Source organism: Festucalex cinctus, chromosome 1 (assembly GCF_051991245.1).
Source record: "Festucalex cinctus isolate MCC-2025b chromosome 1, RoL_Fcin_1.0, whole genome shotgun sequence".
Classification (NCBI taxonomy): domain Eukaryota; kingdom Metazoa; phylum Chordata; class Actinopteri; order Syngnathiformes; family Syngnathidae; genus Festucalex; species Festucalex cinctus.
This window is the reverse complement of record NC_135411.1, coordinates 24,065,971-24,079,478: the sequence shown is the minus strand read 5'-3', so window position 1 is coordinate 24,079,478 and position 13,508 is coordinate 24,065,971. Positions and strand designations below refer to the sequence as shown.

Here is a 13,508-nt window from a genome sequence, read left to right as displayed (position 1 = left end):
TGACGTGCGAGCGGTGCTTCTTTCTCTTTCTCTCTCTCTCTCTCGCTCCTTTCATGCAAACATCACCTCTTTTAAATATCGTCCAATTCTTGGGTCTGCATGACAACAGGACCATACCATGCAAAAAAAAAAACATCGATTGGGGGAGAGGGTTCTGCACACAAGGCCTCACAAAGCAGTCAATGCATTTGGCTGGGTAGACTGTACTACAATATGGAGAGCGGATTTGGAGAAATTAACCGAATGTGGGTTTTAAGACGGTTTTAAGAGTCTAAATAGAGTGCGGTGGTCTTTCAGGATTTTCTTTCTTTCTTTCTTTCTTTCTTTCTTTCTTTCTTGATTGTTTCTCTCTGTTTCAATAAGAGAAGCTTTCTGAAACAAAGGAGTAACAAAAGAAAAGAGAGAGCACACCAACCTTCTCGAAGCTCTGAGGGATGGAAGGGGGTTGATGCGGAACACAATGACGTGAGGAGAGAGAACGAGGAAACACAGAGAGAATAAAAACGGCCTGCGCAAAGCCACACACACGCACACACACGCAAATTCACGCATACACACACACACACAATCTAGAGGCTACAATCATTAGAAATGGTTCAACGGATGCACATTGGTGCCAGGAATGTTTTTTTTTGGTTTGTTTTTTTGGTACATCAAAAATGTAGTTATATCTTAAAGGTAATAATACATGTAATTGACCTCGTAAAGTAACGGGCAAACCAGAGGTGGGCAAACTTTCATGTTCACTTATTTATATCAGGTTATTTAAAAAAAATAAAAATAAAAATAAAAAATAAATAAAAAAAATAAATAAAATAAAACGTATACTGTATTTCGTTGCCATTGGGTCAAAACCTCCTAAGTCACAATTGAGCAATTTTCGTATCTTTTTCAAAAATCACTACTTTTGGTTAGGCCATACGTGTAGGCATATTTTTTGCAAAATGTTGACCAATCTAAAGTGCTTGAAATGGCTGGTTCTCTTTTATTATACAAATATAATAATAATAATAATAATAATAACAATAATAATAATAATAATAATAATAATAATAATAATAATAATAATAATTCAGGACATTTTCAATTTGGGGAAAAATGCTGTCAAACATGTAAGATTTTTTGTTTTTTAATACAATAACTCATTTTAAAATTGCTTTATTTGTAATTAAATTACCGGGATAACTAATTACACATAATAAAATGAGTAAAAGGTGATAAATGCAAAGTCCACTCTATGTAAAATTTAGTGATGGGCGAGTACCAATACCAGGACTTTTTTTCAAGGTATCGGTGCACGCCGCACAACAGCGGCCGATACCAGTATTGGCCTCCCTCTTGTGGCCGTTTTACAATCAGGAACTAGAAATTAGAAATGAGAAGAATTGAATATTTTCTTTGATTTCATGGAATTTTAAGGAAAATGCTGTATTGGAATATATAGATCTTTCTTTACAAATGTGTCTTTTTTTTATGTATCAAAACTACAAGAGGTATCGGTACTTCTCAAGAGTTGAGTACTTGTCCTGGTATGGGTATAAAAAATGTGCTATACCCTGTTCCCCAAATTTGATTATTTAGAATAGATTAATTAACCAATGATAAAAAAAAAAAAAACAATACAAAAACTGTAATTTTAACAAAGCAATTTTAGTGGGGAAAGCAGCTAAATTAGTATGACAAATATTACATCACGCATGTAAAGCAGTGATTCTCAAAGTGTGGTACGGGTACCACTAATTTCTGCGGCCTCCCTCTTGTACTTTACAACTACAGTTCAGTTGTCAGTTGACTTTTACGTTAAATTTATCAATTCAACTGTGCGCTTTACCTCCTAAGTTAATACATCTGCATTTAATCTTGAAGAGTTTTTATACAAACATATTGGTCCAATTTTCATTTTACTTGTATGTGCAGTAGATTTTCAAACTCATTCACTGTCATTGTCAAGTATACTAAACTTAAACTTGTAGACAACATTACTGATGCACAACCACCAGTAGATGGCATCGATGGCCCATTTTATACAGTTTGTTGGCAATAGGAGAAACAACTGCATTTTGGTACAACCGACCATTTTTTTCCCCCCCTGCCACTGATTACATAAGGATGGAAAAAGGCAGATTCACTTTTTTTCCCCCTGCTGACAAGCGAGAGCCTATTCTTTCATTTGGTAGATTTGATGTACTGTATATACAAAAATCAAACAACATTATGTGGGTCTTGAAAATGTGAAAATGCTCTAAAATAGCTGGCAATGAAGAGTTTAAATTGAATCATTATTGATGTATGCTATTTTTTTTTCTCATTTTTGATGAATCAATTTGTATGTAGACATTCTCCTCTACAGTATTTTAATGCTGGTCATGATGGTACTTAGACAGCTAATTATTTTTCAAGGTTGTTATTTGTTGTGAAAAAGAAAAACATAAAATTAAGCCTTAGTGGGCCGGATTAATGAACGAAGTGGACCTCAGGCTATCTTTTGCCCACCGCTGGTTTAACTCCTCAGGTCAGACAGCCTCAAGTAGGAAATTGATTTTAATAGACAGTGACGTCTCCATGCAGTTAAACCGTGGTGCGGTTTAAGGTGGACTTGTTAAGGTGGAAAATACCAAACAAGATCAACATGTACTGCAGACAATGAGTTGGTTAGTAGTACTTGTTGAAAGAGCACAGTAATGGAAAAGACGTGTTTGGTTATAACGCGACAGCACCCCAGCAGTGGTGATTTCATGGTGTTTTGTCTCTAGCTATGTGTGTGTTTTGGTTGCATGTCGTGTTTTCAGGCCCTACCTCGCACGTAGAGGTTGGCTGGCGAGGAGTAGCGCACACCTTGAGAATTCGTGGCCACGCACTCGTACTTCCCTTGGTCGGTTTCCTCGCTGTTCTCGATCTGGAGAGCTCCTGAGGGGAGGAGGATAAGAGAAGAAAGACGTTTTTTTTTTTTTTTTTTTTTTTGATGGCATCCGGCTATCACATGCTTCATGTCTGTTTGTTGGTCTTTTCCTGCGTCTTGTACATCGTGACCCGGAGGGAGCTTCACTTCTATTGCTTCGACATCAATCAAAGCCTGCTTTGCTAGTTCTTTTGTAGTGAGGCAACGTTTGAACAGAGTACAAAAAATATGAGGCAACTCTGTCCTTCTTCCTTAAAAATAAAAGGTGGCTTGAGATACAAGTGACCTGTCGGGACTTTTGAAAAGCCATCGTTCAGCTGATTTGATTGGAATTTGAGATGGCAGTGAGACAGAAGTGTGGCAGATACAGAACATTTCTTCAAGCTAATTAATGCTAAGTTGATTGTCAAACAACACATAAAACAAATATATAAGTATACATATTAAGATAGATGTGTATTTGACTGAAAAGAACCACGTCGCTAGCTAGTCAAAGCTATGTGCTTTGTTTGTTAGCGTTGAGCTAAACTACAAGCTAAGCTAAGTTCATAGCATACGTCACGTGACTATTTCTCTGAACACGCCCCCCTGTGGCAGGAAAGTAGTGGCGCAGTATTAATGGACCGCAATGGCGTGGAGGGCAAAAACTAGCGTTTATCCATCAACTTTCCGCCCAAGAGCATTGACGGTCACTTTGATGAAAAGGACATGATATACTTGTCCGAGGTGGACAGGTTGGACTGCAGATGAAACGGTAGGAGTGCTTTTTTTCCAACTTGGCGACCTTGCTAGTGGAATTCCCTCCTCTCTTATACAAAGGATTTACAAATGTGTACAATTAGGATTTATTTTCCTCTTTATGTACAGTCAAATACCATCAAAGTTAGCAGATTCCCGCAAGTCTCGCACTGTTATTTACGTATGCTTGCAACTTAGCATCGGCTAATTGAGCCGCGGCTGCCGTAATTTATTCTTCTTTATGGTGTTGGTCAGTTATTAAATTCAACTTGTGTAACATCATAAACTGTAGCAGCACAAACAAACAAAATGGATTATTTCCCCCACATTTTGAGCGTGTTAACAGTTAGCATCTGCTGATTCAGCCACCATGTACAAAGTGCTCCATTGGCTACACAGTTCCTCTTTTGGTAGCCTGGAGAATACTTGATCCTTTTTTTTTTTTTTGCCTCTTCTCTTTGTGGCAGCTGGTCCACAACAGCTGACAATCATTGTGAAAGTGTGGCGTTTGCCGTTTTCTCAAAGTGGCAGACGCATTTTCTATACTGCCAAAATGGCGGCACTAACCCCCATTTTGGGATGTGTGACGTCAATGTCCGGCTCTCTATTGACTCACTTACAGTAGTTTTCAGTAGTGATGGCAAAATGAAGCCCCGTAAAGCAGTGAAGCCCTGCAGTGAAAAGCGTCACACACACGTAGGGGCTTCAAGATGATTCATTTCCTCGACTACGCCATCATGTGGACAGAAAAATGTATAACATGCTTGGTGCACGCAATAAAATGGTGTGGTGTAATTTTGTATATCATGCTCTAAATACAAAAGAATATATATTTGAAGAGTGTTTTAGCATGAATTGTTGTGTTACTTTGTCTATGTTTGTGCTTATGCAACAAGTGAAAATGTGAAATGAGGTAAAATAAAGTGCTTATTCATATTTATTTAAAAACAATATTTTTTCCAAAGTTTTTGGACTCAGGCGGTTTGTTTGTTTTTGCAGAGAATTTCACCTCCTTTGGGAAAAAAACTCTTTCACATGGTACTGATGAAGCAGGGGTGCATCGATATGAGATAGCAAGTTTGTATAGAATTGGACGCGTATATTTCTGTGATTCCAGGACTGAAGGGGACTTTCAACTGTGAACAGAAAAATGTGAATTTTATGTGTTGTCACATTTTATTTTATTTTATTATTGGAATCTGTTAAAATAGTACTGTAATTGCAGTGCATTATTTTCTGAGGTGAGATCTGCTCAAAGTGCTCCAGTCCCAAACAAGGGAAAATCTCTTTCTTGCTGGTTCCATCGCAAAAAGAAGCTCGGCAAATCGAATGCCAAAAGCAAAAAAAAGTAGCGCAATAAGGGACCCGAAAACAGAAAAAGTGAAGGGGAATCCATAGCGTTTCTTTGCCGCTTTTATTTCGAACTACACTCAAACCTAGCGAATCATTTCCTGAATCAGTCACGTGGTACACCCGCTTCGCGGGGCTTCAAACGTCATCACCTACGTCATCGACACACGCATTGAATCGCGGTTCATGAACCACTCATCTCCATTACTCGGCACACGCTTCAGGGATTCGACCCGAGAAGCACATCACTAGTTTTCAGGGCTGGACTAGTACAAATAATTGGCCCTGGCCGCACTTGGCTACCACATAGCTCTACCACTGATGATTATTGGTTCAGTTTGATCTCTATATTGTAAATGGATCAATGGGCTAGTCCTTCTAAATTGTGGGCTGGTCACTCTGGGTAAAATGGAGGCAAATAATACTTGAATCGCATCACATCGGCCCTAAAGGACACCAGCCCACCAGGCATCTGCCCTGTATGCCAGATGGCCAGTCCAGTTCTGGTAGTTGTGAATCTGTATGACTGTATTAAACTGCCCCCGCTGGCCATGTCACACTTACCAGAAGGCACAAACTCTTTAAACCTTCACATTCCATACTAATTGTTTTTATAAAGTATATAAAGTATAAAGTACAATATCATAGAGTTTATTATTGTTAGGTTAGTATTTTTGGGAGGAGGATGGAATGGTAAATGGCATGTTCATTCTTTTCAATGGTGAAAGATGATTTGAGGTACAAGAGTTATGAGTTAAAAGCATGGTTACACAACAAATTAAACTCATATCTCAGGGCTGTATAAACTGTAACCAATGTGACACCAAACAAGTGCACAAAGTTTATGAATCAAAAAGAAGTCCCCGAATGACTTTTTGTCAACTTTAAAGAGACAGTTATATACTTTTGCTTATAGCAGCTAAGTGGCACACGGTCCCCAGTACCCCACAGCAACAACCCAATGATGCTCTTTAACTCATCCGTGTGCCTCTTTTATTTCCTCAATTTTCATCCTCCTACTTTCTGTGTCTCCCTAAACTAAATTATTCCCAACATTTGTCAGGTGTTCTTTTCTTCATCTGGTTTTCAAAGAGTTCTATTCTTACTGCTACTTTATTCCCACTCTTGCTAACGGGCCTTTTGAATTACCAGCAGTGATTTTTTTCCCTCCCTTTCTTGCAGCCTACTGTGTCACATTCATCTCATCCGAAACAGACTTTGACATGAAGCCTGAGGAGGAAGAACATAACCAGGGTTTACACTCTGCTGCATTGCGCTGAGCAAAGACAAAAAAAGCACAACAATTCAAAATACACACCTCATACACACACTAACTGTAGAACAAAAGGAACCCACGCAGTCATAGATATATACCTATGCATCCACACACAAACTATAGAATATTATACAGGCAGGTACATTAAATCCCTCAGGCTAGTTAAATATAGCTATAGTTCATAGCAAAATATATATATAATACTAAAGTATGAGCAATTGAGTATGGCTGTATGGGTAGGTATTCTTCCTAGGGTGTTGTTGTACTTGTTATGCATGAAAATTATAAATAGAGCATAAAACTACATATATGAATATATGGCAAGATATGGTCATGACTAAAACACTAGACAAACCATTAAGAGCAAGGACACTTTCTCAATGCCTTAAATGTCATAATGTCAAACAATGTGTGTGTTTTCACCACCCTGATTTTATTGGGAATGAAGGGAGCCGCTTCAATTGGCTGGGAGTCATCTGTGTTCCATCCCACGACAGCGGAAAATAAATGAAAGACAACACCATCCGTGCGCACAATTAGACTTTGCTTTGAGCCTTTCAATTGTCCTGATTTTTTGGGGGCGTACAGTATATATTATATCATGCGTAGTTAAAAAAAAAATGGAGGTGTAAAATATTATTACATTGTTGTTGTTGTTGTGGATGTTGTTCGTCTCTGTGTGCCCTGCGATTGGCTGGCAACCAGTTCAGGGTGTACCCCGCCTGCTGCCCAAAGCCGGCTGGGATAGGCTCCAGCACCCCCTGCGACCCTTGTGAGGAACAAGCGGTTCAGAAAATGGATGGATGGATTATTGTTGTTGTTATTAAATTTAGGTGAGAATCAAATTGTGAAAATAGCTGGCTAGCTAGCGAGTAGCTACCGTCTTTAAAAATAAAAAAAATAAAAAAATGTAATGCTGCAATAAAAACTTCCATTTATGCGATTTGTCCATGTTAAGAGGAAGTTGCTGAGCAAAGCAATCGTGTTTGAATAAGAATGGATGAAACTTTACTTCATTTTAGTGTTTAAGATCCTCATTTGTAGCCCTTCATTAATTTCAGAGTGGGACAAATGTTTCTGTCTTGGTGGAGGCAACTGCTCCTGTAAAAATTTGTGATCCGGGTCCAATTGCAGCAAATCAAAAGGCCAACAAACTGTCCCGATCTCTGCTTCTTACTAAAGCCGGGTCGCCTTCTGCTGTTGGCCTTCGTCCAAAAGCATTCCAAAGCACTGCTTACAATATTTGCATAGTAAATATCTTTTTTAGGGTTTTAGTGGCAGTCGTGACTTACACAAAACACTGATGTGGAATGTTGTAGTGAGTGTTACTCTATATTACAAGCTGAGATAAAACAGCTGCATAATGTCGGTTTAATGAACACCGTTTTGCTCGTATTTCCCTTTTAAATTAAATGTAGTGCAGTACTGCTGTGTAGAGAAGATAACTGTCACAAAACATTAAATCTAATGGTGGACTCTGTGTCATTTTCAATTGCATTCAACTTGTATATGATTTAATCAAGCAAAAGAACTAATCAGATGAGTTCTAATATCTTGCATGTGGGTATTTTCGGTGTCTCTATGAGTCATTCTTCAAGGGAGATAAAGTTTGATTTGTTTCAGCCACCTTGGTCTCAACTTTTTCAGCTGAGGCTCAGCAAGCTAAATCAATCATCCACCTGAGTCCTTTTTTTTTTCTTTTCAAACATGAGAGGAAAACAGCTCATGGCTCTCTTGTTGCTCTCCATTTTTTCCTTTTGCTCACGATTCAGAGAAAGCTTGTGATGAACAGGATTAAGAAATCATCGAGCCCCAGCTCTCCTTCAGAAATGAAGTATAGTCAGGAATACAACCAGACAGAGCAGAGGTGAGACGGACGTAAAGAACACAACAATTGTCTGGTGCAAAGGTCACGGTGGGCGCATACTGCACATACACAAACGAGCAGCGGTCAATCACGATGCAAGTCAGTTTAAGGATGACCTACAAAAAGAGAAAGTCGAGGAAATAGAAAATGGAAAAGTAAGCTGCTTAAAGAGCCAGACTGAGATATGATCTCTGTCAACCCAGTTGCGGTAAAATGGTGGCCGGTGTTTCATGACTATCTGGCTGAAATGAAACAACTTTTAAGTGATAGTTGTACCGGCTCCAATCGAACACCTGGAGTCAACCGGGGTAGGATGCTAACGTCTATTTGTAGAAGAATAGTAACGTCACACTAGTGCTGTCACTACCAAATGTTTTTAGAATTGGTTAATCTCTCGATTATTCAATCGATTAATCGACTAATCAGATTTTAATGTTGCATTAAAGCGTGTTTAAAAAAAAAATCCCCTGATTACTGTTTATTAACTCATTCACTCCCAGCCATTTTCACATTTCTCAATCCCGTTCGCTCCCGGCTGTTTGACTGGATTTTGACTGATTTTGCAAGGCCCACAGAACATTGTGTTCAATTGCTATAAAAGCATGGAACCTACCAAAAGAAAGATTAAAGTCTTTTCTTTCATCAGGAAAAAAAGTATGTTTCTATCTGTTTCCGTTTTGCAGCAATTAGCATTAGAAGAGAGCTAAGTTTCATCAGTTTTCACAAATCTATTTAAAATTGTAAGTAATTTAGCTTTTTTTTCTAGATGGCCCCGGTTGATCTCCTTTGCTGTGCTGCCACCTGCTGGCCGTTTGTATAATAACTACCATTTCTGCAACCGTTTCAAAGCCTTCTGTATGCTCTAGCCTTAATAAAAAAAAAAAAAAAAAAAAAAACAACAACGTATAAATACGTGTTTGGGACACTTACAACATTAAAAAAAAACATTTACATGTTATTGGGAGAAAATGAGTTAACCAGTGATTGGTGTTTACTGTACTTTTGCATTCGTATAATGATTTAAAAAAGGGGGGGTTGATTTTGTATTATGTTACCGGTTCAGTTATTGTTTTCCAAAGTAAAAACATTTGTTTGCAAATGTCTTATTTTGATTAAACACAGTCTTCTTTCATGAAGGACTACAGAAATCAGTGAACAATTAATGTTGATATGCTGAAATCAAAGGAAGGGATACTTGAGTCATTGAGCCATTTACAGCAGTAAAAAGTTCATATTTTGCCCAGAATTCATTTGATAACTTCACTATTTTTCTTGTACAAGTAATAACTTTAAAAACGAATTTTTCCACTAGCTGTCGACTGAAGATGACATCACCTGTGCTGAGGAAGTAGGTAATGACCAATCTTGGCTCAGTTTTCTGACCAAACCCAGAAAACAGGTGAGCCATATATTTGGATCATTATTGTTGATTAATTGGACACAGAGCAGAAAGTGGAAGACAGAGTGTTTGCGGTGTTTTTTTGTTAGCTAGCGTGTGGGCCACGTCAAATGTCAATTTTCAGAGAAGCCGCAGGCCACTGAAAAATGGATGATGGGGTGCAAATGGCCTCCAGTTTGGGGGAAACCCCCTGCTTTAGTCAGTCTCCTGCAGTGAGTATATGCTGGTATAGATAGTAGACATTTTTCAGTTTCTCACTAAGTCACTGTTGTGGAGCATTTTTTTTTGAACATCACATAGTTGACAACCAAGAAAAAAAAAGTCAAGCCTCCTGATTCCACTGTTGGTCACACCCTCACACTTCTGTTTGTTTCCGAATCATTGAATGGCTTTTCAAGCCCCACTTTACCTCTCTGAGCTGTTCCATCCTTAAACTCCTGCTTGGTTCCCCGGGTCAGCTGACCAGTTGCTCCTGAAGGTGCCAAAGTCTAGAGCTTTTTCTATTGCCGGTCTTATGGGATGGCCTCCCGGTGCACATTAGTCAAGCTCCCTCACTGTCCATTTTCGAAGGGTGCCTTAAAACCCATTTTTATTCCTTTGCTTTCAACACAGCATGAGACTCTGCACTTGTTTTACTGTCCTATTTGTTTTTATTGTTTTTAACTTTGTTATTGTTTCAATCTTTTCAAGTTGTGTTAGGTTTAATTGTCTCATGTTTTATGTTTGATTTTTAGTATGTGCATCACTCTGTTGGGGTTGGATTTCAAGTGCTCTATAAATAAAATTCAACTTATTGAGTTTACTCTCCTTGTTATCATACCAAAGGCTGTTAATAATTTTGTCAAATAGATTTAGTCAAAAATAATCAAATATCCTTATTTGTTTACTTTCTAGTATCCAATAAAAGAACATCCCACAATCTCTTGCCACCTTCCAACTTTGCCCAACCTTTACTCACGCCACAATTCTTAGGTAAGGCAGGTCTATCCATTACCCAGCAGTCAACCTCCGGGGCCATATTGGAGGCCATCTGCTTGGCTGCGGGTGTCAGAGTCCGTTAAGTGCTTTGGTAAACTCTGCGACTCTTAGTCTCTCATGCCATATACTGACAGATAGATTGTCATGCTTCACCTCACTGAGATCTGAACTGGTGAGCCAGGTGGTAGAAAAACAGGAAAGAGAGTGAATGGATCCGCTGATTACTATGAACATTTTTTTGAAAAATTCCTTAGTTCATTTATTCTCACAGTGCATTCGGTTGGTTGCACTGATTCCTGTACGAGGATGTGAATTTTAGATTTTTTCATTTTTATTTTTTTTGTCTAAACAGATTTCATCTTCAATATGCTCTGTCAGTCTAAGTTGCCAAGACCGTCAGAATCACGTCGTTAAACTTTTAGTAAAGGCACTGTTTCTTTAAACCAATCTGATTTCAAATTTGTTCTCATTGAGCCAGAGTGCTGGCTTTTAATATCATAAATTTTCCATCCTCTGATTGGTTGGTGAGAGCAATACCTGTTACAGCCAACTTCAACAAGCAAAACATGTTTTATTTTTGTCAGAATCATCTTTAGTGGCCCAAGTATGTAAGAACACAAAAGGAATTTGTCTGCACAGTCACAACGCGTCCAAGAAACATAAATAAATAACAATGACCAACAAGGAGACAGAACGGGAAGCCTGGTGGTTCACTAGTTAGTAGGGATGTCACGATAAGGGCAATATCGTGATATCGTGATATTAAAACTGCCACAATATCGTCGTCATGTTTACAATATTTAAAAGGAACATATCTGTTAAAAAAAAGTCAGGTTGATTTCCATTTGTGCAGTTCTAGCACCCTCTAGTGGCTAGATTATTAGTGCAATTTAATTTTCATTTGGGATGTTTTGGCCTTCTATGTTTAAAATCTGTGCTAATTGTCAGATGAAGGGGAACCTAATTTGCTTGTGAAGCGATCAATATGTGCTTGCATTACCAAGTAAGTGCCACACTATTGTTATTAGAGATTGTAGATGGTTTATATGCATTGCTGTTATGTACAAAAGCACAATATTGTGCTTTTTTTCTTTTTTTGTATGAGCTCTGTTTTTTACAATATTGTGATCTTTTTTAAATATCGGCAACGCCCCCACAATATTGTGATAATTATCGTACCGTGACCTTCATATCGTGATAATATCGTATTGTGATGTTTGGACATCATTACATCCCTACTAGTTAGTGCACCGAATTTCTTAGATAATGATAAACATGAGAATGGCTAGAGGGAGATGAGGGAAAAATAATAATAATGTGAGCCCCTATAGAGATGGGTAACATATGGTATTTGGGGGGGACACTTTCAAATGGATGAAAATTGATATTTTCTATAACTGCTCCAGTTATACCTGGAATGTTGCACTTTTATACAGTATTGATGCTTTCTATAATACCGCCATTAATGTGCTGGTTTTAAAAGATGGATTAAATAGGGTAAATCCCCACTGAAGGCCCAGATACCAAATACAAGACTCTCCACTGCTGTGTTCCTAAATATGGATTGAGGCTGTGCGATTAAGGGTTTGTCCTTTGGAAAGCAACAAAAATCCTCAAAGGCACTGTTATGTACCCTTGACACTTGGCTTTTACAGCTAGGGAACATTTTCTGCCCTGAAAAGGGCACAATGGAGTTCGATAATTAGCCCGATGGAATACATTAATGTACTTTGTGCCTTGAGGGACAGAAATTGATTGCAAGTCTATTTCTGGAAGTATGGAATCTTTCTAAAATAGGGTGCAGTTATCTCCAAAATCATATTTCATCCTCGCACATATGAGCCACAGGAATATTTCCACGTCTCAACAAAGGAAAAGAGAGAGAAGGAAAACAACATTTATGTCCCCAAACACACCCCTGGCTGTGATCCAGCGAGAGCTGGCAGCCGTCTCCCAAATCAGAGGCAGAGCTTGGAAGGTGCCCTCATTTAAGTGATCTTAAAGGAGCGTCATCCACACAACATCGTGCCGCTATTTTGTGCATCGCTCAGGTGTAATTGATTTCCTCTAAGGCATCTCACTGCAGCGTTTGGTTCATTATACAGCACATTTTGTTGCTCGGCTGTGGCGCGCTTTTGTTGAGTTGAAATCCCATTAAAGCTCACACCGAATCGTACGTTGCAATTTGTCTTGATGCTCTTTCATCAGAGTGATACTTGGCCTAACATGCTGCACTTGTGAAGGAATGTCATGTCTGGGTAACTCCCAACAAAGGCCCAAACAACTATCGGACAAGATGAGATGAAATAGACCACAGCAGATGATTAAGCACACGCGAGACGGCAGAATATTGCGTGAGACCTCCGCGTACCTCAGGAGGTTGCCAAGCAGCAGAGGACGAACTGAATAATGCTGTGCGTCAGTTTTGCTTTTTCTTTGGCTTGTCAACAAGGACTGATAAGAGAAGAAGCAGACTGACATCATTACACTCATGATCAACTTGAGGGTGGAGTGTTTTTAGGTTTTCCCTTGTCCCCTGCACGCCCCCCCCCCCCCCCCCCACCAGCTGTGCTACCTCACATGATGTGACAAGCAGATCTGAAAATGTGAAAAATGACAAATGTGAATTGTGTTCACAAAATTGATATACTGTTAAGGTTTGCAAAAAATAAAACAAAATGTTCATTTGGAGCTACGAAATATGTGTAAATTGAGCACGAAATATAAATTTGTGGCCACAAGTTATTGTTATTGTGCCATACTGGAGCGTTGGTACACAAATCAAGTGCACCTACTTTAGAAACCATAAGGTAGAGCCTGAGGCTAAAGCTACAAGCTAAAATTGCCAGGTGGCTTATTATCATATTATTACTTATATTTTTGGCTGGTGATGAGCTACAAAGACGTTCTGAAAAGAAGTTGTGGAGGGGAATCAGGGACAGACTGGGAACAAAACACGGCCTGGGAAAATATTCAACGGGGGTGCGGAAGAGACAACCAG

At 38.8% G+C, this 13,508-nt stretch overlaps 1 protein-coding gene across 1 annotated transcript in view; it reads right to left on the bottom strand.

The window, feature by feature from the left end:
- Window positions 1-13,508, bottom strand: part of LOC144020701 (receptor-type tyrosine-protein phosphatase S-like) — a 133,891-nt gene that overhangs the window by 59,708 nt on the left and 60,675 nt on the right. Inside the window, exon 6 of the mRNA XM_077524437.1 lies at window positions 2,797-2,907. Within this exon, the coding sequence (XP_077380563.1) occupies window positions 2,797-2,907 (111 nt within the window). The remainder of the gene's footprint in view (window positions 1-2,796; window positions 2,908-13,508) is intronic.